The 24,852-nt window shown below is 48.3% G+C and overlaps 1 protein-coding gene across 2 annotated transcripts in view; it reads left to right on the top strand.

Annotated features, from left to right (window-relative positions):
- The window catches only part of ARHGAP39 (Rho GTPase activating protein 39), a 430,277-nt gene that overhangs the window by 283,812 nt on the left and 121,613 nt on the right, over positions 1-24,852 (top strand). The window contains exon 6 of one of the 2 annotated variants that reach the window (XM_037891871.2): positions 15,198-15,290. The exons of the other annotated variant lie outside the window; for it this stretch is intronic. Coding sequence (XP_037747799.1) covers positions 15,198-15,290 — 93 coding nt within the window. The remainder of the gene's footprint in view (positions 1-15,197; positions 15,291-24,852) is intronic. 2 annotated transcript variants of the gene reach the window in all.

Here is a 24,852-nt window from a genome sequence, read left to right as displayed (position 1 = left end):
AACAACGCTTCCTCAGCTCTCGTCCCCTAACGCCCCTACTCTACTTGCGCTACATTGATGACATCTTCATCATCTGGACCCATGGAAAAGAAGCCCTTGAGGAATTCCACCACGATTTCAACAATTTCCATCCCACCATCAACCTCAGCCTGGACCAGTCCACACAAGAGATCCACTTCCTGGACACTATGGTGCTAATAAGCAACGGTCACATAAACACCACCCTATACCGGAAACCTACTGACCGCTATGCTTACCTACATGCTTCCAGCTTTCATCCAGACCACACCACACGATCCATTGTCTACAGCCAAGCTCTACGATACAACCGCATTTGCTCCAACCCCTCAGACAGAGACAAACACTGACAAGATCTCTATCAAGCCTTCTGACAACTACAATACCCACCTGCTGAACTGAAGAAACAGATTGATAGAGCCAGAAGAGTACCCAGAAGTCACCTACTACAGGACAGGCCCAACAAAGAAAATAACAGAACGCCACTAGCCATTACCTTCAGCCCCCAACTAAAACTTCTCCAACGCATCATCAAGGATCTACAATCTATCCTGAAGGATGACCCATCACTCTCACAGATCTTGGGAGACAGGCCAGGCCTTGCTTACAGACAGCCCCCCAACCTGAAGCAAATACTCACCAGCAACCACACACCACACAACAAAAACACTAACCCAGGAACCTATCCTTGCAACAAAGCCCGTTGCCAGGTCTGTCCACATATCTATTCAGGGGACACAATCACAGGGCCTAATCACATCAGCCACACTATCAGAGGCTCGTTCACCTGCACATCTACCAATGTGATATATGCCATCATGTGCCAGCAATGCCCCTCTGCCATGTACATTGGTCAAACTGGACAGTCTCTACGTAAAAGAATAAATGGACACAAATCAGACGTCAAGAATTGTAACATTCAAAAACCAGTCAGAGAACACTTCAATCTCTTTGGTCACTCGATTATAGACCTAAAAGTGGCAATTCTTCAACAAAAGAACTTCAAAAACAGACTCCAACGAGAGACTGCTGAATTGGAATTAATTTGCAAACTGGATACAATTAACTTAGGCTTGAATAAAGACTGGGAGTGGATGTGTCATTACACAACGTAAAACTATTTCCCCATGTTTATTCCCCCCCCCACCCCACCCCCACCCACACACACACACACACACTTGTTCCTCAGACGTTCTTGTCAACTGCTGGAAATGGCCCACCTTGATTATCACTGCAAAAGTTTTCCTCCTCCCCCACCCCCTCTCTCTCCTGCTGGTAATAGCTCACCTTACCTGATCACTCTGGTTACAGTGTGTACGGTAACACCCATTGTTTCATGTTCTCTGTGTATATAAAATCTCCCCACTGTATTTTCCACTACATGCGTCCGATGAAGTGAGCTGTGGCTCACGAAAGCTTATGCTCAAATAAATTTTTTAGTCTCTAAGGTGCCACAAGTCCTCCTTTCCTTTTCTTTTTGTGGATACAGACTAACACGGCTGCTACTCTGAAACCTGGCTTGGATCAGAGGGGCTATTCTGGCAATATGTGATGTCTGTAACTATCCCCAAATTTCAGAGTAGCAGCCATGTTAGTCTGTATCCGTAAAAAGATACGCACCTTAGAGACTAACAAATTTATTAGAGCATAAGCTTTCGTGAGCTACAGCTCACTTCATCGGATGCATACAGTGGAAAATATAGTGGGGAGATTTTATACCTAAGCCTAGGGAGCATTTAATCGCTCTTTCCCTTGAAATGTTCTTTGCCATTGTGATTGCAGACATTAATTAAACAAGAACATTCCTGGAGTTAGAAAGCAATAAATGGGTATCACACTGAGCACAGCTGATAAATCTGAGACCTGGTTTGCAAGCATCCGCTGACTCACTGTGATTGTTACTGGTTTTGAGCAAAGAGGCCTGGGGAGTTTTAACCTTCACCATTGGCTCATTAAGCCATTTGTTATGGTGTCATACACAGACATCCAGTGGGGTTGGGAGATGATCAGAAGGGAGAAAAAGGGGTGATCCTCATGGCTCCATACTTCCTCCCAGGGATCAGAGCTAGGGTAGTTCTGTGCTTCATAATACACAGAGCTGCAGTTCCTCCTGCTCCGAGGGCAGAGGATTCAGAGGCCGCTCTGTGATTTGTAAAGTGCAGTTATTGCAACTTGAGGTGGATGCAAACGGTCTCAAAACGCTGCACCGGGATTGAAGCAGAGGCAGAAGAGGAGCAGGCATAAGTTCAGGTACACACATAGCCATTGTCAGGGTGGGTGAGTCCAGTTAGGCCGGTATCCCGGCTGCTGCAGGGAGCAGGACTCTGTACTGTACATTTGGGGGTGGGAAGCATCCTCATCCCCGAGCATGGGATTTGATTACCCTTATCTTCGCGCCACAGGTATACTTGGACACCTTAGAAATATATCCTCATGCTACCTGAGTACAGTTTGCAACATTTAATTAAGAGAAAATGCTTCCCAAGCTGGGCCCCTGCTTTGTTGGAGGAGATTGTATGTGAGCTAGAGATTATTTTATAGGGTGCATCTACACAGCAGCTGGGAAGCTGTAGTTCCCAGCCCAGGGAGACTTAACACACTGAAAATAGCAGTGTGGCTGTGGCTGCATAGTCAACAACTCAGGCTGGCCACCCTAGGATCTCTGATGGGTCGTACTTTTGCCTGCTCCTCTTTTGCCTCTGGCTAGACCCAGCCACCGCGGCCACACTGGTATTTTTAGCACACTGGGTTGAGCAGCGTTGGTGTGTGTATGTCTCCCAGAGCTGGGAATTACATCTCCAGCTGCAGTACAGACATCACCTTCGAGCAGGGGTGGGCAAACTACGGCCCGTGGGCCGGATACAGCCCGTCAGGGCTTTGGATCCGGCCCGCAGGACTGCAACCCCTGCGGTGCTGCGGGCCCCGTGCCGCTCCCAGAAGCGGCCGGCACCATGTTTCTGGGGGGGCTTGATGGGGGGAGACAGAGGGCTTCATGCACTGCTCTCACCTGCAGGCACCACCCCTGCAGCTCCCATTGGCTGGGAATAGGGAACTGCGGCTAATGGGAGCTTCGGAGGAGGTACCCACGGAAGAGGGCAGCGCACGGAGCTGCTCCACCCCAGAGCTGCTCCAGGTAAGCAGTGCCGGGCCAGAGCCCACACCCCGAACCCCTCCTGCATCCTGCCCCCCAACCCCCTGCTGCACCCCGCACCCCTCCTGCACCCTAACCCTCTTCCCTGAGTCCCCTCGTACATGCTGCACCCCTCCTCCGCCCCAACCCCTTGCCCTGAGCCCCTTCCAGCACACCGCACCCCCTCCCACACCCTGCACCCCCTCCCGCACCCCAACCCCCTGCCCCAGCCCTACATTCATGGCCCTGCATGCACTTTCCCCACCCAGATGTGGCCCTCGGACCAAAAAGTTTGCCCACCCCTACCTTAGAGGGCTGTGTATTAATAAGAACAGCAGCTGCAATTACAAATGTGAGAATAAAATATCACAAGTTCCATCAAATCTCATGGCTTCAAGGCATGAGCTAAAGGTCAGCTGGGGACAGGAAGAAATACCTCCACCATGAGCCTGTACTGTACAGTTGGCCAGGTGCCCTATAGGGGAGGGAGGAAGAAACTCACCCTGTTTTGAAGAACTTGGTATAAGCCACTGCTCTGAAGGCAGCACACTGAACTAGATGCCCTGATCCAATCCAACTGCTCCTTATTTAACAATGTGATCAGGGTTGGATTTAGGGGCAGACAACCCAGGCAGCCTCCTGGGTGCTGGGCTTGGGGGCGCTGGGCTCAGGGCACTGTTTTTGTTGTTAGTGACAAAAGGGAAAATAGAATGTTTGAAGTAAATGTTTCAGGTATTGTGAATGTGGCTTCATTTTTCACTAGCCTCCTAGAGTGTTCTGGACCTTTCTAGAATCTTGTGGAACCTTCCAGATTTTCTGAGAGCTACATTTAACTTGAACCTTCCAGAATGTTGTCAGCCAGGCCCTCTTGGGGATATAAGGAGCAGGACGTTACCTGTCAGTCAGTGAGATATAAGAACAAAGTGAAGTGAGAGCCCAGCTACAATACTGTGAACCTTGTTTTATTGATAATACATTTCAGTTATTCTTAAAATTAAAAAGTTTCTATAAGCTTAGAGGAAACAGATTTTTTATTTATTTATATATGGCATGAATAAATAGAGATTTACTGATTTTAGCATGTACATTTATCTTCTTATGTGACAGGGATAAGTCATGCATGCAAATTGTGCATCAAAGTTGTGAAATGGGCGACAAATGCAGTAAAAAATAAGGTATTCAAATGCTTAATAAATGGAGAGGGGGGTGCCATTTGGTCTAGGGCTGGCCCTGAATGTGACTGATATTAATAGGAGACATATGACTAACTGGCTTCTTCATGCTTTTAAGCTGCAGGGTGTTCTCCAGAAACTAGCTACCCCACAGCTAAAAAGTGCCGACTGAACTGCATGCTGTGAGGAGCAGAACATGGCAAATGCCAGGGAATTTAATAGGCAGCGTTCGTGTTTGAACTAAAGGGGTTCAATAGCAGGAATCGAAATTTCATGGCAGAGGCTAGATTGGCATGTCAGCCGGGAGCCATGGGACCGCACCTACGCGATTGGCGTCTCATGGGTCTTTGGAACAAAGCTGGGGCCTGTGGAGACACAGCCCGTGGCTGCAGACAAACAAGAGTAGAACCTCAAAGATACGAACACCAGAGTTACGGACTGACCGGTCAACTGGACACCAAATGAAACTGGAAGTAACCAATCAGGCAGCAGCAGAGACCAAAAAAAAAAGTGCAAATACTGTCCTGTGCTTATATTGCATCTTAAAGATAGGCACATCTGGGCTGCTTGTCCCCACCCCCACGCACGGGGCAGCCACTTACCGCAAGATGCTGGGGCTTCCAGCCCACGGCAGCCGGAGCCAGCCAGCAGAGCAGGAGCAGTGCTGGGGTCTGCCCCGCCTTCCCCCCTTCCCCCTCACCTCGCCAAGAGGGGGATGCGCTGTTTTTACCTCCTCCTTCTCTGGGAGGGGAACACGCTGTTTTCACACCCCACCCTTCCCCCATCAGGATGGGGACAAGCTTGCAAACTCCTGCCGAGGCTGAGTAGGGAGCTCAGCTGCTGCTGAAGCCTAGCCTGGAGTGTCAGCTGCTGGATCTGGAGCCCGAACTGCGCTTTGTTCAGAGTTATGAACATTTCAGAGTTACGGACACCCTCCATTCCCGAGGTGTCCGTAACTCTGAGGTGCTACCGTATACTGCTGGTTTAGTGCATGTGATCCTGTCTCCCTCTAGTGGCTGTCTCCAGAGTCTCTGACAGCCTACTGCTTACTGCCCACTAGGGGAGTTGCTCCTTCTGTTTAAGTGGGTAGGATACTGTGATTTGGTGTTGAAAGTCCCAGGTTCAGGCTCCACTGATGATCCTGTGTCTGCATGTATGAGGCCTCAGTTCGCTACCCAACGCTCAGTCACACACGCCGCTTGAATCGTGATGGAGCATTGCATGTCTGTGCAGGCTGCAGTCCCTCATTAACCACGACACGGCCAGGGGCTGCACTGTGGTACTCGGCTGCATTTGACCTCTACGTGCGCTGCCCACTGGCCTTCCCTGGCTGAAACGGCAGTAGTGTGTGGCAGGTTCTTCCCCAGTGTTCCATGCCTCGTGGACCCCGCCCCTCCTCTGCAGGGCTGTGCTGTGCAAGTACCTTCCCCTGGCAGGAGCGGCCCTTGAAGAGGCCACTAGTTTGTGCTCTCAGGTCAGGCTCTGGAGGAGACAAGCTCCAGCATGCATGTTTGTATACCCCCTAGTGTCTGCTCCTCCTCCAGGAAGTGCCCTGGACCATGCTTCATAGAATCATAGAATATCAGGGTTGGAAGGGACCTCAGGAGGTCATCTAGTCCAACCCCCTGCTCAAAGCAGGACCAATCCCCAATTAAATCATCCCAGCCAGGGCTTTGTCAAGCCTGACCTTAAAAACTTCCAAGGAAGGAGATTCTACCACCTCCATAGGTAACGCATTCCAGTGTTTCACCATCCTCCTAGTGAAAAAGTTTTTCCTAATATCCAACCTAAACCTCCCCCACTGCAACTTAAGACCATTACTCCTTGTCCTGTCATCTTCTACAACTGAGAATAGTCTAGATCCATCCTCTTTGGAACCACCTCTCAGGTAGTTGAAAGCAGCTATCAAATCCCCCCTCATTCTTCTCTTCCGCAGACTAAACAATCCCAGTTCCCTCAGCCTCTCCTCATAAGTCACATGTTCCAGACCCCTAATCATTTTTGTTGCCCTTCGCTGGACTCTCTCCAATTTTTCCACATCCTTCTTGTAGTGTGGGGCCCAAAACTGGACACAGTATTCCAGATGAGGCCTCACCAATGTCGAATAGAGGGGAACGATCACGTCCCTCGATCTGCTGGCTATGCCCCTACTTATACATCCCAAAATGCCATTGGCCTTCTTGGCAACAAGGGCACACTGTTGACTCATATCCAGCTTCTTGTCCACTGTCACCCCTAGGTCCTTTTCCGCAGAACTGCTGCCTAGCCATTCAGTCCCTAGTCTGTAGCGGTGCATTGGATTCTTCCGTCCTAAGTGCAGGACCCGGCACTTATCCTTGTTGAACCTCATCAGATTTCTTTTGGCCCAATCCTCCAATTTGTCTAGGTCCCTCTGTATCCTATCCCTACCTGCCATCGTATCTACCACTCCTCCTAGTTTAGTATCATCCGCATATTTGCTGAAAGTGCAATCCACACCATCCTCCAGATCATTTATGAAGATATTGAACAAAACCGGCCCCAGGACCGACCCTTGGGGCACTCCACTTAATACCGGCTGCCACCTAGACATGGAGCCATTGATCACTACCCGTTGAGCCCGACAATCTAGCCAACTTTCCACCCACCTTATAGTGCATTCATCCAGCCCATACTTCTTTAACTTGCTGACAAGAATACTGTGGGAGACCGTGTCAAAAGCTTTGCTAAAGTCAAGAAACAATACATCCACTGCTTTCCCTTCATCCACAGAACCAGTAATCTCATCATAGAAGGCAATTAGATTAGTCAGGCGTGACCTTCCCTTGGTGAATCCATGCTGACTGTTCCTGATCACTATCCTCTCGTGTAAGTGCTTCAGGATTGATTCCTTGAGGACCTGCACCATGATTTTTACGGGGACTGAGGTGAGGCTGACTGGCCTGTAGTTCCCAGGATCCTCCTTCTTCCCTTTTTTAAAGATGGGCACTACATTAGCCTTTTTCCAGTCGTCCGGGACTTCCCCCGATGGCTATGAGTTTTCAAAGATAATGGCCAATGGCTCTGCAATCACAGCCGCCAACTCCTTTAGCACTCTCGGATGCAACGCATCCGGCCCCATGGACTTGTGCACGTCCAGCTTTTCTAAATAGTCCCTAACCACTTCTTTCTCCACAGAGGGCTGGCCACCTACTCCCCATGCTGTGTTGCCCAGTGCAGCAGTCTGGGAGCTGACCTTGTTTGTAAAGACAGAGGCAAAAAAAGCATTGAGTACATTAGCTTTTTCCACATCCTCTGTCACTAGGTTGCCTCCCTCATTCAGTAAGGGGCCCACACTTTCCTTGGCTTTCTTCTTGTTGCCAACATACCTGAAGAAACCCTTCTTGTTACTCTTAACATCTCTTGCTAGCTGCAGATCCAGGTGCGATTTGGCCCTCCTGATTTCATTCTTACATGCCCGAGCAGCATTTTTATACTCTTCCCTGGTCATTTGTCCAATCTTCCACTTCTTGTAAGCTTCTTTTTTATGGTTAAGATCTGCAAGGATTTCACTGTTAAGCCAAGCTGATCGCCTGCCATATTTACTATTCTTTCGACACATCGGGATGGTTTGTCCCTGTAACCTCAGTAGGGATTCTTTGAAATACAGCCAGCTCTCCTGGACTCCTTTCCCCCTCATGTTATTCCCCCAGGGGATCCTACCCATCAGTTCCCTGAGGGAGTCAAAGTCTGCTTTCCTGAAGTCCAGGGTCCATATTCTGCTGCTTACCTTTCTTCCCTGTGTCAGGATCCTGAACTCGACCAACTCATGGTCACTGCCTCCCAGATTCCCATCCACTTTTTTTTCCCCTACTAATTCTTCCCAGTTTGTGAGCAGCAGGTCAAGAAAAGCTCTCCCCCTAGTTGGCTCCTCCAGCACTTGCACCAGGAAATTGTCCCCTACATTTTCCAAAAACTTCCTGGATTGTCTGTGCACCGCTGTAGTGCTCTCCCAGCAGATATCAGGATGATTAAAGTCGCCCATGAGAACCAGGGCGTGCGATCTAGTAACTTCTGCGAGTTGCCGGAAGAAAGCCTCGTCCACCTCATCCCCCTGGTCTGGTGGTCTATAGCAGACTCCCACCACGACATCACCCTTGGTGCTCACACTTCTAAACTTAATCCAGAGACTCTCAGGTTTTTCTGCAGTTTCATACTAGAGCTCTGAGCAGTCATACTGCTCCCTTACATACAGTGCAACTCCCCCACCTTTTCTGCCCTGCCTGTCCTTCCTGAACAGCTTATATCCATCCCTGACGGTACTCCAGTCATGTGAGTTATCCTACCAAGTCTCTGTTATTCCAATCACATCATAATTCCTTGACTTTGCCAGGACCTCCAGTTCTCCCTGCTTGTTTCCCAGGCTTTGTGCATTTGTGTATAGGCACTTGAGATAACCCGCTGATCGCCCCTCTTTCTCAGTATGAGGCAGGAGCCCTCCCCTCTCACACGCTCCTGCTCGTGCTTTCTCCCAGTGTCCCACTTCCCCACTTACCTCAGGGCTTTGGTCTCCTTCCCCCGGTGAACCTAGTTTAAAGCCCTCCTCACTAGGTTAGTCAGCCTGCTCGCGAAGATGCTCTTCCCTCTCTTTGTTAGGTGGAGCCCGTCTGTGCTCAGCACTCCTCCTTCATGGAACACCATCCCATGGTCAAAGAATCCAAAGCCTTCTCTCCGACACCACCTGCGTAGCCATTCATTGACTTCCACGATTCAACGGTCTCTACCCTGGCCTTTTCCTTCCACAGGGAGGATGGACGAGAAGACCACTTGCGCCTCAAACTCCTTTATCCTTCTTCCCAGAGCCACGTAGTCTGCAGTGATCCGCTCAGGGTCATTCTTGGCAGTATCATTGGTGCCCACGTGGAGAAGCAGGAAGGGGTAGCGATCCGAGGGCTTGATGAGTCTCAGCAGTCTCTCCGTCACATCGCGAATCTTAGCCCCTGGCAAATTCTCTGTTTTCCCGGTCAGGGCGGCAGATAGATTACTCAGTCCCCCTGAGGAGAGAGTCCCCAACCACCACCACCCGCCTCCATCTCCTGGCATGGGGCCTATGAGGGAGGGAGAGCAACGCACCCCTGTCACGTCATACTTTGCAGACAGGGAAGCTGAGGCAAAGAAGCAAAATCAGGTGCCTGAGCCCATGGAGTGAGTTAGTGGTGGAGCCAGGCCTGAACTCAGGAGTTGCCTGTCCTGTGCAAAGACCATTAGACCCAGCTGCCTCTCTCAACGGCTTCAGCAACAGTCTGCGGCCTGCTGTGCAAATGCCATGCCATCGCCCCTGAAGCCTGGTTTCCAGCACAGGAGTTGACTAGACAAGTCATTAGGCTAGTCCCAGTGCTGCTCTCCCAGTGAGCCTTGTGTCCGTGGGCCTGGTTATCATTAGGGCATCTGAGGTTTGGCTTTAATTGATAAACACCAATAAAACACCCTGATACCAAAAAGAGGGGGGAAATAAATGGGTATTTATCCAACAAACAGTGGCAAAACGCCAGAAATGGTTATTTGTATCTACAGGCTTGTCTAGGCCGAGCAGTAAGACTACGGGGGTGTGATTTCTAAAGCGCACTAATGTGTTGCATATTAGTTTGTCCCTGTAGACCCTGTTGGTGAACACGAAAGGTTCCCTAGTGCACTTAGATGTAGTGCTGTGTGAAACAGTACTACGTTGAAGTGCACTAGGAAATGTTACACAGAGATTACTCACTATGGTATGTACAAAGGGAGAGCCCGCCTAAATCCTGGTCTTTGGACATCTGCGCAAACCTCAAAATCTGCTAAAAATAAACCTGAAAAAATGAAATGAATAAACTCCAGAAAACAGTAGCCCTAGTAATAACGGTGCACTGCCAGTGACTCCCAGGCAAAGGCATACGTATGCTAATCCCATGATACCTTCATGGGAGCAGAGCTTGTCCATCGGGCTAAGGCTGTGAGCCATCACGTAGGCAGTGACTGGGATGGTGGGGGACAGAAGCGCCGGCCCCTGAGAGCCAACATACAGTTCTTTGTCAGCCTAGATCTGCACCCACTGGTGCAGCCTGGTACCTGATCCTAGGGCATGAAGGACCGTGGCTGCATGGCCGCCCCAGAGCCCAGCCTGCTGGCTGATTGACACAGTGGCATGACCGCAGTCCCACAGAGGATGCGTGTTCTGCTGACACAGCTGGAGGTGAGATGCTGCAGTTACAGCCTTGTGTTTATGGGAGAGATGGGATTGGGGGTGGGGAGGAAACAGGTAAATTGTAGCCCTAGAGCAAAGGGAATTGGTGGGATGGGAGAAGCTTGAGACTTTGTCTAGGATCAGCCTTCCGCTTGGAGATAGGCCTGGCTAGAGCCCCTGCTCAGATCATGGGCACACTCTTTACCCTCCCTCTCTCCCCTGATTCTAGCACTACGGATAGCGCCACATGTGAGCTAAAATAACCCTGTGCTAGCCTGGAGGAAGGATGGTGTTGTGGTTAAAGCACAAGCCTAGGCTTCAGGACTCCTGAGTTCTGTTCCCAGCTCTGTCCCAGACTCAGATTGTGACTCGGGGCAGGGCCCTGCCTTTCCCAGTCCCTCTCTTTCTAGTCCAGGGAAGCTGTGAGGCTCAGTTTGTTAATGGACTGAGGATTTGAGAAGCTCAGGCAGAAGGTGTTACAGGCAACCAGTGTGTCATTGCCTTCCCTGGATTCTGCCATGCTCCCAGCTTCTGTTAAATTCTGGGCCCCAAGCGTCTTCCCCCATCCTTGTTCATGCTGCTACGTGGCTGATGCCTGCTTCACTTGACACACAACCCTTGTCCGGCTTAGCCACATACCTGGGCAGAACATGAGATCTATGCCTTGTCCGTCATCCAGCTCCAAGAAGACTCAGAGGGTCACTGTGCATGCTGACCAGGCTAGCAAGTGTGTGGAGCGTAGTGCAGTCCAGTGGTTGACAGTACTTCTCTCGTGTTTTCTAGGCCCAAACTTTAGGTGCCAGTGATTTCACACTGGCGCCAGCAATGCAGGCCCAAGCCGGTGCCCCAGCAGTTTGTGCTGCTGCAGGCAGGGCGCCATGCCGCTGCCTGGGGGGGCCTCACTGGTCGCTCCGTGGCCAGCAGGGGTGTTGGTGGTTTGAACTCTGTAATTCACTGGGGTGGGCAAGGCACACAGATACTGCAGGAGCGGGGGCCAGAGATAGATGGGCCAAATTGGACACGGGGCCCATCACTGGGGAAGCCACGTAAGGCCAGCTGCTTATTGAGAACTCCAGTGGAGTGATACAGGAATGCTCATTTCTGTGCATTCAGTCCGCAAGGAGAGGCTGTCCTGCTACCTGCAATGGAGCCGCTAGCAACTGGCACCCAGGCGGCTTCAGTCAGAGCCATCCCTGCTCACCAGCTGTGCAAGGGATCCCGCGGCTTGTCCCCAGGAGCCTGCAGTTCCCCCTCCTCGCCCCACGGCTGTCTTTGGAGTGCCCCGGTTCCGTTCCACCAGCCTGAGCTGATTTCCTGCAGCGCTGGCATCTGAGCCGATGGAGCACCGAGGGAAACGAGACGCTCGCGAGGCTGCTGTCGAACAGGCGGTCTCTTGCGGTGCTGCAGGCAGCCGTGGGACTGTGGTGAAACGTAACAGCCTAAATCCGGACCCTGGGCGGGGGAACATAGGCTCTGATGGGCACCAGGGCCCAGCCAAGCCTTACATCTCATTTGCCCCTTGCCTAAGCAGGCAAAGGCTGCAGTGGGATTTCTGGGCCCATGGGCTGCCCCCACCATATGACCCAGGGCGTGTGCTGGGGCCAGTCCCCACAGGATATTTCCTTCTCTTCTCTGTGTCCGGGAGCCACCATCCTCTGCTGGCGGCTGTTAGGCTGTGCTTGGCCTAACACAGTGGAGTAACAGCAGCAGTAGTGTGTAATGTCGCAGGTACACAGCACTTTTCACCTTCACTGAGCAGGAGGCCTTTCCCCATCACGTCACGTCTATTCCGCTGCCTGCACGGGGAGTGCGCCCCCCTGGGCTAGGCTCGGGGTTTTCTCCAGTTTTAATTAAAAGCAAAGGAACTCCCAGCCCTTGCCTTGGGAGATGATTCCAGAGTCTGATCAACTCAAGGCTGGGAGAGCTTTCGTCATATTCAACCTTTCTCTGTTTGCTTCCATTACTCCTCACTATGACCCCTCCCTCTTGTGTGTTACAGTTGCTTAGCCCCACTGCGGAGTTAGCTCTTTTAATCTCTCCTCATGAATCAGTCCCTCAAGCCCCTTGATCACTTTCCTTGTTCTCTGACTTTCTTCTGATTTGTCAATGCCATTTAAAGCCCTTTGCAAAGAGTTACCTTCACAAGCCCTTTGGTAGCTGGTCAGTATCATTATTCCTATTTTTCAGATGGGGAAAATGAGGCTCAGAGAGAGGAAGGGACTTGGCCAAAGCCAGAGGGAATAGGCATTAGAGCCTGGGTTTGAACACAGGAGTTCCTGCCTCCCTGCTCTGTGCTCACAGCATTAGATGAAGCTGTCTCTCTCAACGCCTCCTCTCCTGCACCCAACTTGAGCAACAACCCCAGCCTGTTGAGCAAGAGGCTGGCACAGGGATTGGCACCCTGTGGGCTGGCCCCAGTGATTTCAAAGAGTTTCTTGTCCTTGTGAGGTTTGTGTCACTGGGTTGTGGTCCCAGCAAAGCTGTGCTCCTGCCCCCACTCTGCTCTGAGCAGGACATGTTGGTGGGGATGGAGTGCAAATAGCCTCAGGAAAGGAAAAAGAGCCTCCCAGGCAATGACCGCTCCCCTTGCTGCACTGAGAACTCTATCAGCTGACTTCAGGGACACAAATCCATGTCCACTGCTCACTACTCCTGTGGGCTTCACAGAGCCATCCCAGCTCTCAGAGGGAGACCGGAGTCTATCCCAGCTCATGCGCCACCAGCAGAATTGCTAACTACAGGAATCAACTGTGCATTGGACCGTCCATCCCTGCGGAACGCCAGTGGGATTGGTCACATGTAGCAAATGAAGTTTGGAGACAATGGGGTTATGCAGGTGTAGCTCAGAGCAGCCTCTGGCTCATAAAGTGTTTATTACCATGGATGATGCATGAGCCAAAACGAACCCAGCTTGCTCTCAGACCCTACAGGTTGTGTATGGCCATAGTGCAAGAGATGATAAACCTGGAATCCCCCAGTGCAATGTGGACACTTTTAACCTATGTAATAAGGTCAGGCCTAGACATGTGGCAGCGGGGGTGGGCTGCCATATTCCCCTGGATGCACAAAAGCTAGGGTGGCGTGGGCTTGGTGGATGTATGCCTCTGGGCACGTTGTGGGCAGGGTATTTAAAGGCCTCGTGGCACATGCAGGAGTGGGTCTCTCATGGTGAATCTCCATGGTGTTAAGCGTGCCATGTGTATGCTAACAGCGTATATTGGTGAGTGCACAGTACCACAGGAGTCAGAGTCGGCCACCAGACCTTCATGTGTGGGTCTCTGAGGCTGTTCTCCACTTTAAATGTGTAACTTTTATATACATCAAAATACATGCACGCATGCCCACACCCACACACACTCTCACTCTTCCTAGGCTGACCTGTAACAGGCAAATGAAGCTCATTTCATTAAGTTGCCTTGGTCGATGCTGGATTGTGGCACTGCCTGTCCCACCTACGAAAGCCAGTGTCTAACATCAACCTCTGTTTTCCTTCTGACCCCAGGAGGGAAAGGCTGGTCCCAGGCCCAACATCTTACTACTGTTTTATTATGGTTCCTTTATTTTTTCCCCCATGTCATTTTATGTTAACAGGAGCCATGTTTTCAAATCCGCCGGCGTTAGATCTTTCTGATGCAATGTTAAGCCAAGGTCCTGTCCCTTTCTGGTCCCTGAAGATCCCGTGGAACTCTTCTGCACGTGCAGGGGTCTCAACCCTGGTGTCCTGACCAAATCCCAGATTGGGTGGTTACGTTCTTCCAGCCTCGGTTCCCCTGCAGTTTCAACAGGAGGAGCTAATCTTTTCTTAAACTTTTGAAAACCTATTGTGTTAGTGAGGAGTAGCTGCTGCTTTCCACCCCCGAGTGCTGCAGTTCAGCAATTCCTTCATATTCTGAAGGAACCTGAGAGACTTGATATCAAGCTCTCCATAAATGTAAGATCGTAAGAAGCAGCATTTGTGCACTGAGTGCAGGAACAGGTTAGGACTTTAGTGGCAGAGAGGTGAAGGGACTTGCCCAAAATCACACTGTGAGCCAGCGGCAGGGCTGGGAATAGGTCCCGGAGCTGCTGGGTTCCAGCTCTGTGCCTGGACCAAGTGCAGCGGCAGCTGTTTAACCACACACACAACAAATGCAGCATGACAGTCTGAGCCAGGGAGTGAGACTGCAGGGGGAATTGAGGCCAGCAGAACATAACTACCTGAGCAAGACAGACAGACTGAAATGTTCAAACTCGAGGGTCTGAAGCTAGGCACTCCACAAAAGTGATTATAAATCAGGTGAGACTGATTTTCAAAGGTGCCGAACACCCACAGCCGCCAGCACAGGCAGGAGGAGCTGCTGATGCTCAGCACCTTTGAAAATCTGCCTGTGTCTATTGAGATGCCTGACGTCAGACGCTCAAGTTCGAGGATGTTGGTCGTAGGCCCGGATTCTGCTCACAGCCTGGCACAATGAAGGGAGAGCGGAACCTGGCTGACGTGGCTTAACACGACTGTGCTGGGCGTCACCGACAACTGACAAGACAATTCGCTGATGTGTCCGTCTGCCCTCCCCGTTCCAAAGGGACCCAAACAAACACCAGGCTCTTCTGAGAATGCCTCCCTGTGCTGCTGGCTTTGAAAACAGGGCTCTCTGCGCGTTAAGCCATTTTCTCTTTTGTGTTCCATTCTGTTGTCCTCATCGTTTTGTTTGTTTCTCAGTGACTCAGCACATTAAAGAGCTCCTGGAAAGGAACAGTAAGAAGAAATCCAAATTGAGAAAGAAACCCAAGCCCTATATCGAAGAGCATGATGGTAGGGTCCATGTCACTGTTCATTTAGCGCCTTCCTGTCTTAGACATAGTAGCAAACCTGCTTTTTTTCAGCCTCTTTCCCTCCACCTCCACCTCCACTTTGGTTCTGTCCATCCTCTTAACTGTTCATTTGGGCTGTGCCTGCGCTAGGGATGAGACATGTTTGTGAGGCCCCCTGGGGCCTGCCCCTACCGTGATTTGGACACTGGTGTGGATGGGGGCCAAATGAGGATCAAGGTGGCTTTGGAGAGCGTGACTGGCCATGGAGCTGCTCTCTGCACTGGGTGTCAAGCCCAGTTTGGCTTTACTGTGGGGAGTCCTGTCTGAGATCCAGCGTCAACCCCTGTTCATCCCTAGTGCAGACAGGGCCTGTGCTTCGCTCAGTAGCATTTACAGCGTTTGGGCAGGGTTGGCAGTGGTGGGAAATGCCCTGGTAACCAAAGGTGCCTGCAGAAGCAATGGTGGCTGCGATGGATGCAGTGAATGGGAAAGGGATGAATCACTGTGAATCGGCAGCAGCAGCCGATTAATGAGTCCCCAGTGTGGGCTCAGCTGGCTTTTCATCATCCGCCTTGGAGCTGAGTCACCGACCAGGCTGTTCAATGGTAAATTGCCTGAAGATTTTTACAGCTATGGTGTTGCTGGGATCTTCACCTTGCACCTGTTTGAATAGGTTTAGTTATTTATTGTAATGTACGAATTAGCAGAGATGGGGTCGGAGGGTAATTAACCAGAGCCAGTTAAAGAAATGACTTAGATTTTCTTGTTTGCTGATAGATTAACCTGATCTAGGGGTGGTTGGCTTTTATACTGCAAACATGCATGGAGGGATGGGCGAAGGGAGGCACGAGGAAGATGTGGGAAGTGCTGCTCCCTCTCTGTGGCCTGACAAGACATGGAGAGGTTTTTTTTAAAAGGGAGAACCTACCTGATGTTTTAATGCGGAGAAATGGGTGTTAAAAAAGGTAAGTGTTTGGGACAGATAAATTATCTCTGTCAAACATCCTCCGAGCCAGCGTGTGCAGCTGATGAAGCAGTAAAGGGCGGGGCGGGAGCGCACATGTGTGTGAGGGAGAGCGAGAGAGCGAGCTAATTATAACATTTCACTCCAGTGGAATCTAAAGACAGCCCCTGTCTGTCTTGCTTTAATGACAAGAGCAGTGTTACACTGCTAGGTCAGAGGGGGAGCAATACTACCAGCCATACTCCTTTCCAACCCAGAGAAACTGCCCCCTTGAGTTCTGATCTTCCCCTTCTGTGATAGGGCTAACTCTCATGCCCCAGCCCATCTCTCCAGCAGGCCGGCAGTAATGCCGGAGACAGATTAGCTGCATGGGAGACACCGGTGCCTGCACCGACACTAGGGGTCTAGAGCACATGACTTATGAAGAGAGGCTGAGGGAGCTGGGATTGTTTAGTCTGCAGAAGAGAAGAATGAGGGGGGATTTGATAGCTGCTTTCAACTACCTGAAAGGGGGTTCCAAAGAGGATGGCTCTAGACTGTTCTCAATGGTAGCAGATGACAGAACGAGGAGTAATGGTCTCAAGTTGCAATGGGGGAGGTTTAGATTGGATATTAGGAAAAACTTTTTCACTAAGAGGGTGGTGAAACACTGGAATGCGTTACCTAGGGAGGTGGTAGAATCTCCTTCCTTACAGGTTTTTAAGGTCAGGCTTGACAAAGCCCTGGCTGGGATGATTTAACTGGGACTTGGTCCTGCTTTGAGCAGGGGGTTGGACTAGATGACCTTCTGGGGTCCCTTCCAACCCTGATATTCTATGATTCTATGATTCTATGATCCTGCATCTTGCTACAGATGTTACAGACAATCTTCACAGCGGGGGGCTGGGATCATTCAGTGATGGAGTTTCTGAGTGGGTGTGGTTCCTCTCATGGGCCTCTGAACCTTTCCCAGCATGGCACGCTTTCTTAACCTTTGACAAAGTGCTGGCACGACTGGACTCATCGCTGGGTTGCCTTAACCCGTTGTGAGCAGACGGTAACTCGTTCGTGCGGCAGCAGGACCTGTTCTTAGCTGTCCTGCGCATGTATGGAGCCATTAGAAACCAGTGGGGGACCTGCGGTGCTAGGGAAATGCTCTGTTGTGTAAAATTCCAGCACCTAGCCAGTGGCCAAAGGTCAGCAGAGTCAGAGGGAGCTCAGCAAATGGATGGCCCTTCAGCTCAGTGTTAACCCAGCTCAGTAGGTGCCAGGAGTTGGCAGTCACTGTGGTCTGAAAGCCAAAGGGGAGTTTAACTTTCATCACCACTTCCCCAGCACCACTTTGAAAAGGAACCAAGTGAGTGCACTGAGCAGTGAGACTGATAAGCCATGAGCATACTGACTATCCAGAGCCATTATACCTCTGACCCAAAGCATTCCAAGGGGTGGTAAAACTTGACCGTGTGCGTGTGCGATATGCACCACTAAAATAGCTGTATTGTACACCGTCTGACTCCCCAGGCAGCGCTACCGTTCTCAGTAATAGTTATATTGCCGTGACCTCCAGAGGTCTCACTCAGGATTGGGTCCCTTGTGCTAGGTGCTGTACAACACATGTGAAGACGTGACTTCGGGCTGATGTTGTTATACCAATAAAATAAAAACCAGCAGGATCTTATTAAAGGGAAAAAGGCAAAATACCATATTTATTGTGAATACAGAAAGAATCATAGTAAGCAATTAGTTATGGCTATAACATTCCATTCAATCTCATATTTATTCACACATTCATTCCTGCAAACACACACACACAGGTTCTGCAAGGTTGTTATCATCGTTACCAGCCTTAGAGTTGCTCATGCCAAGCCACTGGCCAGGTGGCCTGGACACGATGAGGGAGCAGGGCCTTGTCAGGTGCTCATCTGATGCTCCTGGAAGTTGGTTTGCAGAATCAGACCTCAAAGTTCTCACTTTCTAGAGTCCATTTTTATAGGAGTTTCTTCCTATGCCAGTCTATGGGAATTGCTTCATCATGCTGTTGCTGAATCAATCAGCAGATGGCACATTCCTGACAGCTCCGTGCTGCCAGATGTTATCTTGTTCTTTGGTTCTCCCATTCTTGAGGCTGTTGGATGGATTCCAGTCTGCCCTCCGGGGGTCCTCTGGTTATTTCCATTTGACGCCTTCTTCAACCGATGGACACTGGATTGTTAGGCTGGCACCTCCCTGATCATTCAGTTATTATCCACATCAAGCATCCATCCACATACATCCTCTATCTCTATTTTAATCACAATTGTTAATACAACAAAAGGGCGGAGAGTCTCTGGGTGCTGTTTCTGTTGTTACAGAGTATTGCTTTGAGTCTCTCTCTGTGTGAATTGCTTTGAGAACAGACTCTGTCTTAGAATGTACTAACGCAATTAGCAGCTTGCAAGTTTCACACATAGAGGGAGAGAAACAGTACCAAAAACCAAGAGACCTCTTAATTAGTAATACCCTGGAATTTAAACTATGGGGAATCAAACTCATTTGTGATTTTAATACAGAACTTCTTTAATATGATCCAACAATGTCTGGGGCAAAGAAACATGATAGGATGAGGCTGTGGGCGGAGATGCATACCGTCAAACAGATGCTAGTTTGAGATGCATAGGTATAGATGTTTGATTTTTTTTATCTTATCAATAGATGAAGTGCATGCTAGCTGTCCTCATCTGCCCTTCAAGATGGCTTTAATTGCCTGATTTCTTAAGGCCTCATGGCAGAGGCAGGGCTTGTGGGAGGGATTGAAGGAGGATAGTAGAGGTGCCTTAAGGATCAGGGAGATTGTTCTGGGCATGGAGGATGGCGCGTTGTCTCATGCTGTAATGTTCAGTGGGCATCCCCTCCGATTCCTGATAGGGACTTTGGAACAGCCATAGCGGTGGCTGTCTCCAGGCAGTCCATCCCATGCTTTACAATAGGCCCTGTGTGTGCTGTGTGGATCCCCATGCAATGCAGACATGGCCAATTCAAACTGATAGTCATATCCTCACTATCTCCGCTAAGCGCTCTGATCTGAGGAGCTCCCAGCGACCAAGGATGTGACCTGAACACTGGAATACATATCATACTCTTTGCAGCATTTGCTAATGGGATATTGGACTAGATCAGTGGTTCCCAAACTGGGGTTTGCAAAATGTTACAGGGGGTTCTCAGCGGAAAAAATTCCCTAATGGCAGATAGAGCTGTCCCTAGGAACCCCGGGCAGCACGGGGTCAGAAGCCCGGAGCCCCTGGACTTCCAAGAGCTAAGCAGATCAAAGAAAGCATATCTATCACACTGAGGAGATTTAAACTTTAAGACTCCTTATAAGAAATGGAAAGGGAGGTGGATATTTTTTGCTGTTTTTAAAATTAAATAGGCAGCTAGTATTGTTTTTAAAATTATGCTGAAGAACAAGTTTAAGCTTTGTTGTAACGTGCGTCGTTTGCCTGGACTGCTCAAGACCTGAGTGCTTGTGTAGGAGGAACTCTGGGTTGGCTTCTTAAATCCCTTCATGCTGTTTCACATCTGAGACTCCTTGATGAAACACAGGAGCCTTGTCTTATAACAGGCTTATTCAAAGTGATACAAGCTATGAACAGGGACCGCTAACAGGGAGTTTCAAGAGGGAGTTCTCCAGGTGACGTAGGGAAGGGGAGGAGAGATGTCCTGGAGGCCAAATTTAGGCTGCTAGGAAAGAGACTGAAATGCAGGACCTCCATGGTGGCATTCTCAGAAATGCTTCCAGTTCCAGGCGCAGGGCCAGGTGGGCAGGCAGAGCTTCAGAGTCTCAGTGCGTGGATGAGACGATGGTGTAGAGAGGAGGGGTGTCAGGGTTCCTTCCCCACTCTAAACTCTAGGGTACAGATGTGGGGACCTGCATGAAAGAACCCTAAGCTTATTCTTACCAGCGTAAGTTAAAAACTTCCCCAAGGTACAAACTTTGCCTTGTCCTTGAACCCTATGCTGCCACCACCAAGCGTGTTAAACAAAGAACAGGGAAAGAGCCCACTTGGAGACGTCTTCCCCCAAAATATCCCCCCATGCCCTACACCCCCTTTCCTGGGGAAGGCTTGATAAAAATCCTCACCAATTTGTACAGGTGAGCACAGACCCAAACCCTTGGATCTTAAGAACAATGAAAAAGCAATCAGGTTCTTAAAAGAAGAATTTTAATTAAAGAAAAGGTGAAAGAATCACCTCTGTAAAATAAGGATGGTAAATACCTTACAGGGTAATCAGATTCAAAACATAGAGAATCCCTCTAGGCAAAACCTTAAGTTACAAAAAGACACAAAAACAGGAATATACATTCCATCCAGCATAGCTATTTTACCAGCCATTAAACAAAAGGAAATCTAACGCATTTCTAGCTAGATTACTTACTAACTAACAGAAGTTCTGAGACTGCGTTCCTGATCTGTTCCCGGCAAAAGCATCACACAGATAGACAGACCCTTTGTTTCCCTCCCTCTAGCTTTGAAACTATCTTGTCTCCTCATTGGTCATTTTGGTCAGGTGCCAGCGAGGTTATCTTAGCTTATTAACCCTTTACAGGTGAAAGGGTTTTGCCTCTGGTCAGGAGGGATTTTATAGCACTGTATACAGAGAGTTGGTTACCCTTCCCTTTATTTTTATGACAAGGGGTTTAGATTATTAGGAACTGGGGAAATTTTAGGGATAGGGGGAGCGTATACAGGAAGGATGGGCTCCACCTAAACCAAAATGGATCCAGACTGCTGGCACTTAACATTAAAAGGGTTGCAGAGCAGTTTTAAACTAAGAGATGGAGGAAAGCCGATTGCTGCAGAGGCGCACGTGGATCGGACAGAGACTTCTCTTAGAGGAGAGTCTATTGATAGAGATTCTCTAGGTTTTAGTCAGGAGGAGGAGATGGAAGAGGATAAAGTATGGGCCAGATCAGACAAGAAACATTCACATAAATAATCTGACACATCAGAAGAGGGCAGACAAATAAACAGTGACAAGTTTTTAAAGTGCTTGTACACAAATGCTAGAAATCTAAATAATAAGATAGGTGAACTAGAGTGCCTCGTGTTAAAGGAGGATATTGATATAATAGGCATCACAGAAACCTGTGGAGTGAGGACAATCAATGGGACACAATCATTCCGAGGTACAAAATATATCGGAAGGACAGAACAGGTCATGCGGTGGGGCGGGGAGGGCACTATATGTGAAAGAAAATGTAGAATCAGATGAAATAAAAATCTTAAATGAATCCACATGTTCCATAGAATCTCTATGGATAGTAATTCCATGCTCTAATAAGAATATAACAGTAGGGATCTATTATTGACCACCTGACCAGAACAGTGATAGTGACGATGAAATGCTAAGGGAGATTAGAGAGGCTATCAAAATAAAAAACTCAGTAATAGTGGGGGATTTCAGTTATCCCCATATTCACTGGGTACATGTCACCTCAGGACGAAGTGCAGAGACAAAATTTCTCGATACTTTAAATGGAGCAGCTTTAAGAGTACTTTAAATGGATACTCTTGGAGCACTCTTAGAGTATTAGTACTCTTAGTACTCTTAGAGTACTTTAAAGAATACTTTAAATGGATACTCTTGGAGCAGCTGGTACAGGAACCCATAAGGGGAGAAGCAACTCTCGATCTAGTCCTGAGTGGAGTGCAGGATCTGGTCCAAGAGCTAACTATAACAGGACCGCTCGGAAATAGTGAACATAATATAATAACATTTAACATTCCTGTGGTGGAAAGAACACCTCAACAGCCCAACACTGTGGCCTTTAATTTCAGAAAGGGGAACTACGCAAAAATGAGGAGGTTAGTTAAACAGAAATTAAAAGGTCCAGTGACTAGAGTGAAATCCCTGCAAGCTGCAGGGACACTTTTCAAAGACACCATAATAGAGGCTCAACTTATATGTATACCCCAAATTAAAAAACACAGTAAAAGAACTAAAGAAGAGCCACCGTGGCTTAACAACCATGTAAAAGAAGCAGTGAGAGAAAAAAAGGCATCTTTTAAAAAGTGGAAGTCCAATCCTAGTGAGATAAATAGAAAGGAGCATAAACACTGCGAAATTAAATGTAAAAATGTAATAAGAAAAGCCAGGCAGGTGTTTGAAGCTAGCCAAAAACTCAAAAGGTAACACCAAAATGTTTTTAAGTACCTCAGAAGGGGCCCCTGGATGATCGAGATACAAAAGGAGCACTTAAAGATGACAATCTCAGAGAAACTAAATGAATTCTTTGCTTCAGTCTTCACGGCTGAGGATGTTAGGGAGATTCCCAAACCTGAGCCATCTTTTGTAGGTGAGAAATCTGAGGAATTGAAGTGTCACTAGAGGAGGTTTTGGAATTAATTGAGAAACTTAACAGTAACAAGTCACCGGGACCAGATGGCATTCACCCAAGAGTTCTGAAAGAACTCAAATTTGAAATTGTGGAACTATTAAGTATAGTTTGTAACCTGTCCTTTAAATCAGCTACTGTACCCAATGACTGGAAGATAACTAATGTAACGCCAATATTTAAGAAGGGCTCTAGAGGTGATCCCAGCAATGACAGACCGGTAAGTCTAACGTCAGTACCGGGCAAATTAGTTGAAACAACAGTAAAGAATAAAATTGGCAGATGCATAGAAGAACATAAATTGTTGCGCAAAAGTCAGCATGGTTTCTGCAAAGGGAAATCATGTCTTACTAATCTATTAGAGTTCTTTGAGGGGGTCAACAAACATGTGGACAAGGGGGATCCAGTGGACATAGTGTACTTAGATTTCCGGAAAGCCTTTGACAAGGTCCCTCACCAAAGGCTCTTATGTAAATTAAGTTGTCATGGGATAAGAGGGAAGATCCTTTCATGGATTGAGAACTGGTTAAAAGACAGGGAACAAAAGGTAGGAATAAATGGTAAATTTTCAGAATGGAGACGGGTAACTAGTGGTGTTCCCCAAGGGTCAGTCCTAGGACCAGTCCTATTCAACTTATTCATAAATGATCTGGAGAAAGGGGTAAACAGTGAGGTGGCAAAGTTTGCAGATGATAACTAAACTCCTCAAGATAGTTAAGACCAAAGCAGACTGTGAAGAACTTCAAAAAGATCTCACAAAACTAAGTGATTGGGCAACAAAATGGCAAATGAAATTTAATGTGGATAAATGTAAAGTAATGCACATTGGAAAAAATAACCCCAACTATACATACAATATGATGGGGGCTAATTTAGCTACAACAAATCAGGAGAAAGACCTTGGAGTCATCGTGGATGGTTCTCTGAAGACGTCCACGCAGTGTGCAGCGACAATCAAAAAAGCAAACAGGATGTTAGGAATCATTGAAAAAGGGATAGAGAATAAGATGGAGAATATCTTATTGCCCTTATATAAATCCATGGTATGCCCACATCTTGAAGACTGCGTACAGATGTGGTCCCCTCATCTCAAAAAAGATTTACTGGCATTAGAAAAGGTTCAGAAAAAGGCAACTAAAATGATGAGGGGTTTGGAATGGGTCCCATATGAGGAGAGATTAAAGAGGCTAGGACTTTTCAGCTTGGAAAAGAGGAGACGAAGGGGGGATATGATAGAGGTCTATAAAATCACAAGTGGTGTGGAGAAAGTGAATAAGGAAAAGTTATTTACTTGTTCCCATAATATAAGAACTAGGGGCCACCAAATGAAATTAATGGGCAGCAGGTTTAAAACAAATAAAAGGAAGTTCTTCTTCACTCTGCGCACAGTCAACCTGTGGAACTCCTTGCCTGAGGAGGTTGTGAAGGCTAGGACTATAACAGGGTTTAAAGAGAACTGGGTAAATTCATGGAGATTAAGTCCATTAATGGCTATTAGCCAGGATGGGCAAGGAATGGTGTCCCTAGCCTCTGTTTGTCAAAAGGTGGAGATGGATGGCAGGAGAGAGATCACTAGGTTATTACCTGTTAGGTTCACTCCCTCTGGGGCATCTGGCATTGGCCATTGTCGGTAGACAGGATAGTGGGCTGGATGGACCTTTGGTCTGACCCAGTATGGCCATTCTTATGTTCTTATGAAAGTGAGATCTTGGAAGAGTGTTGCCGTTTTCATAAAGTAATAAAAATATTGTTATGATAAATAATAAATAGTGTATAATAAGCATGTCATAAAAACAAATTTTAAATTTCCAAGATCACTGCTTTTATAATTTATACTCAGGTGAAGGAGAAAAATCCCTGGATATATTCATTTTTAGGAGGGGGTTCATGAGACACAACATTTTAGTGAAAGGGGTTCACAGGTTGTTAAACTTTGGGAACCACTGGACTAGATGGACCACTGGTCTGATCTGGTGTGGCAACTCCTATGTTTTGTACACACACACACACACACACACACACACATAGTGCAGCACACACCATATGTTTGGTAGGAGTAGATGTCTTGGTTGGGTTTTTTGCCAGGATGAGGTGCTTTATCCCAAAGTTCCCGCTCATCCCATCCCCATCTATTCTATTTCTGTAACATGGCGGGAGACAAGGCAAAAAATAACTCAGCGCTATTCATGCTGATCAGGTCTGTCTTTCTGTGTTGTTGGGAACTCTCCTGCTGCCATGAGCTCCTTC

Source organism: Chelonia mydas, chromosome 2 (genome assembly GCF_015237465.2).
Source record: "Chelonia mydas isolate rCheMyd1 chromosome 2, rCheMyd1.pri.v2, whole genome shotgun sequence".
Taxonomy (NCBI): domain Eukaryota; kingdom Metazoa; phylum Chordata; order Testudines; family Cheloniidae; genus Chelonia; species Chelonia mydas.
This window is presented reverse-complemented; position numbering and strand designations above follow the sequence as displayed.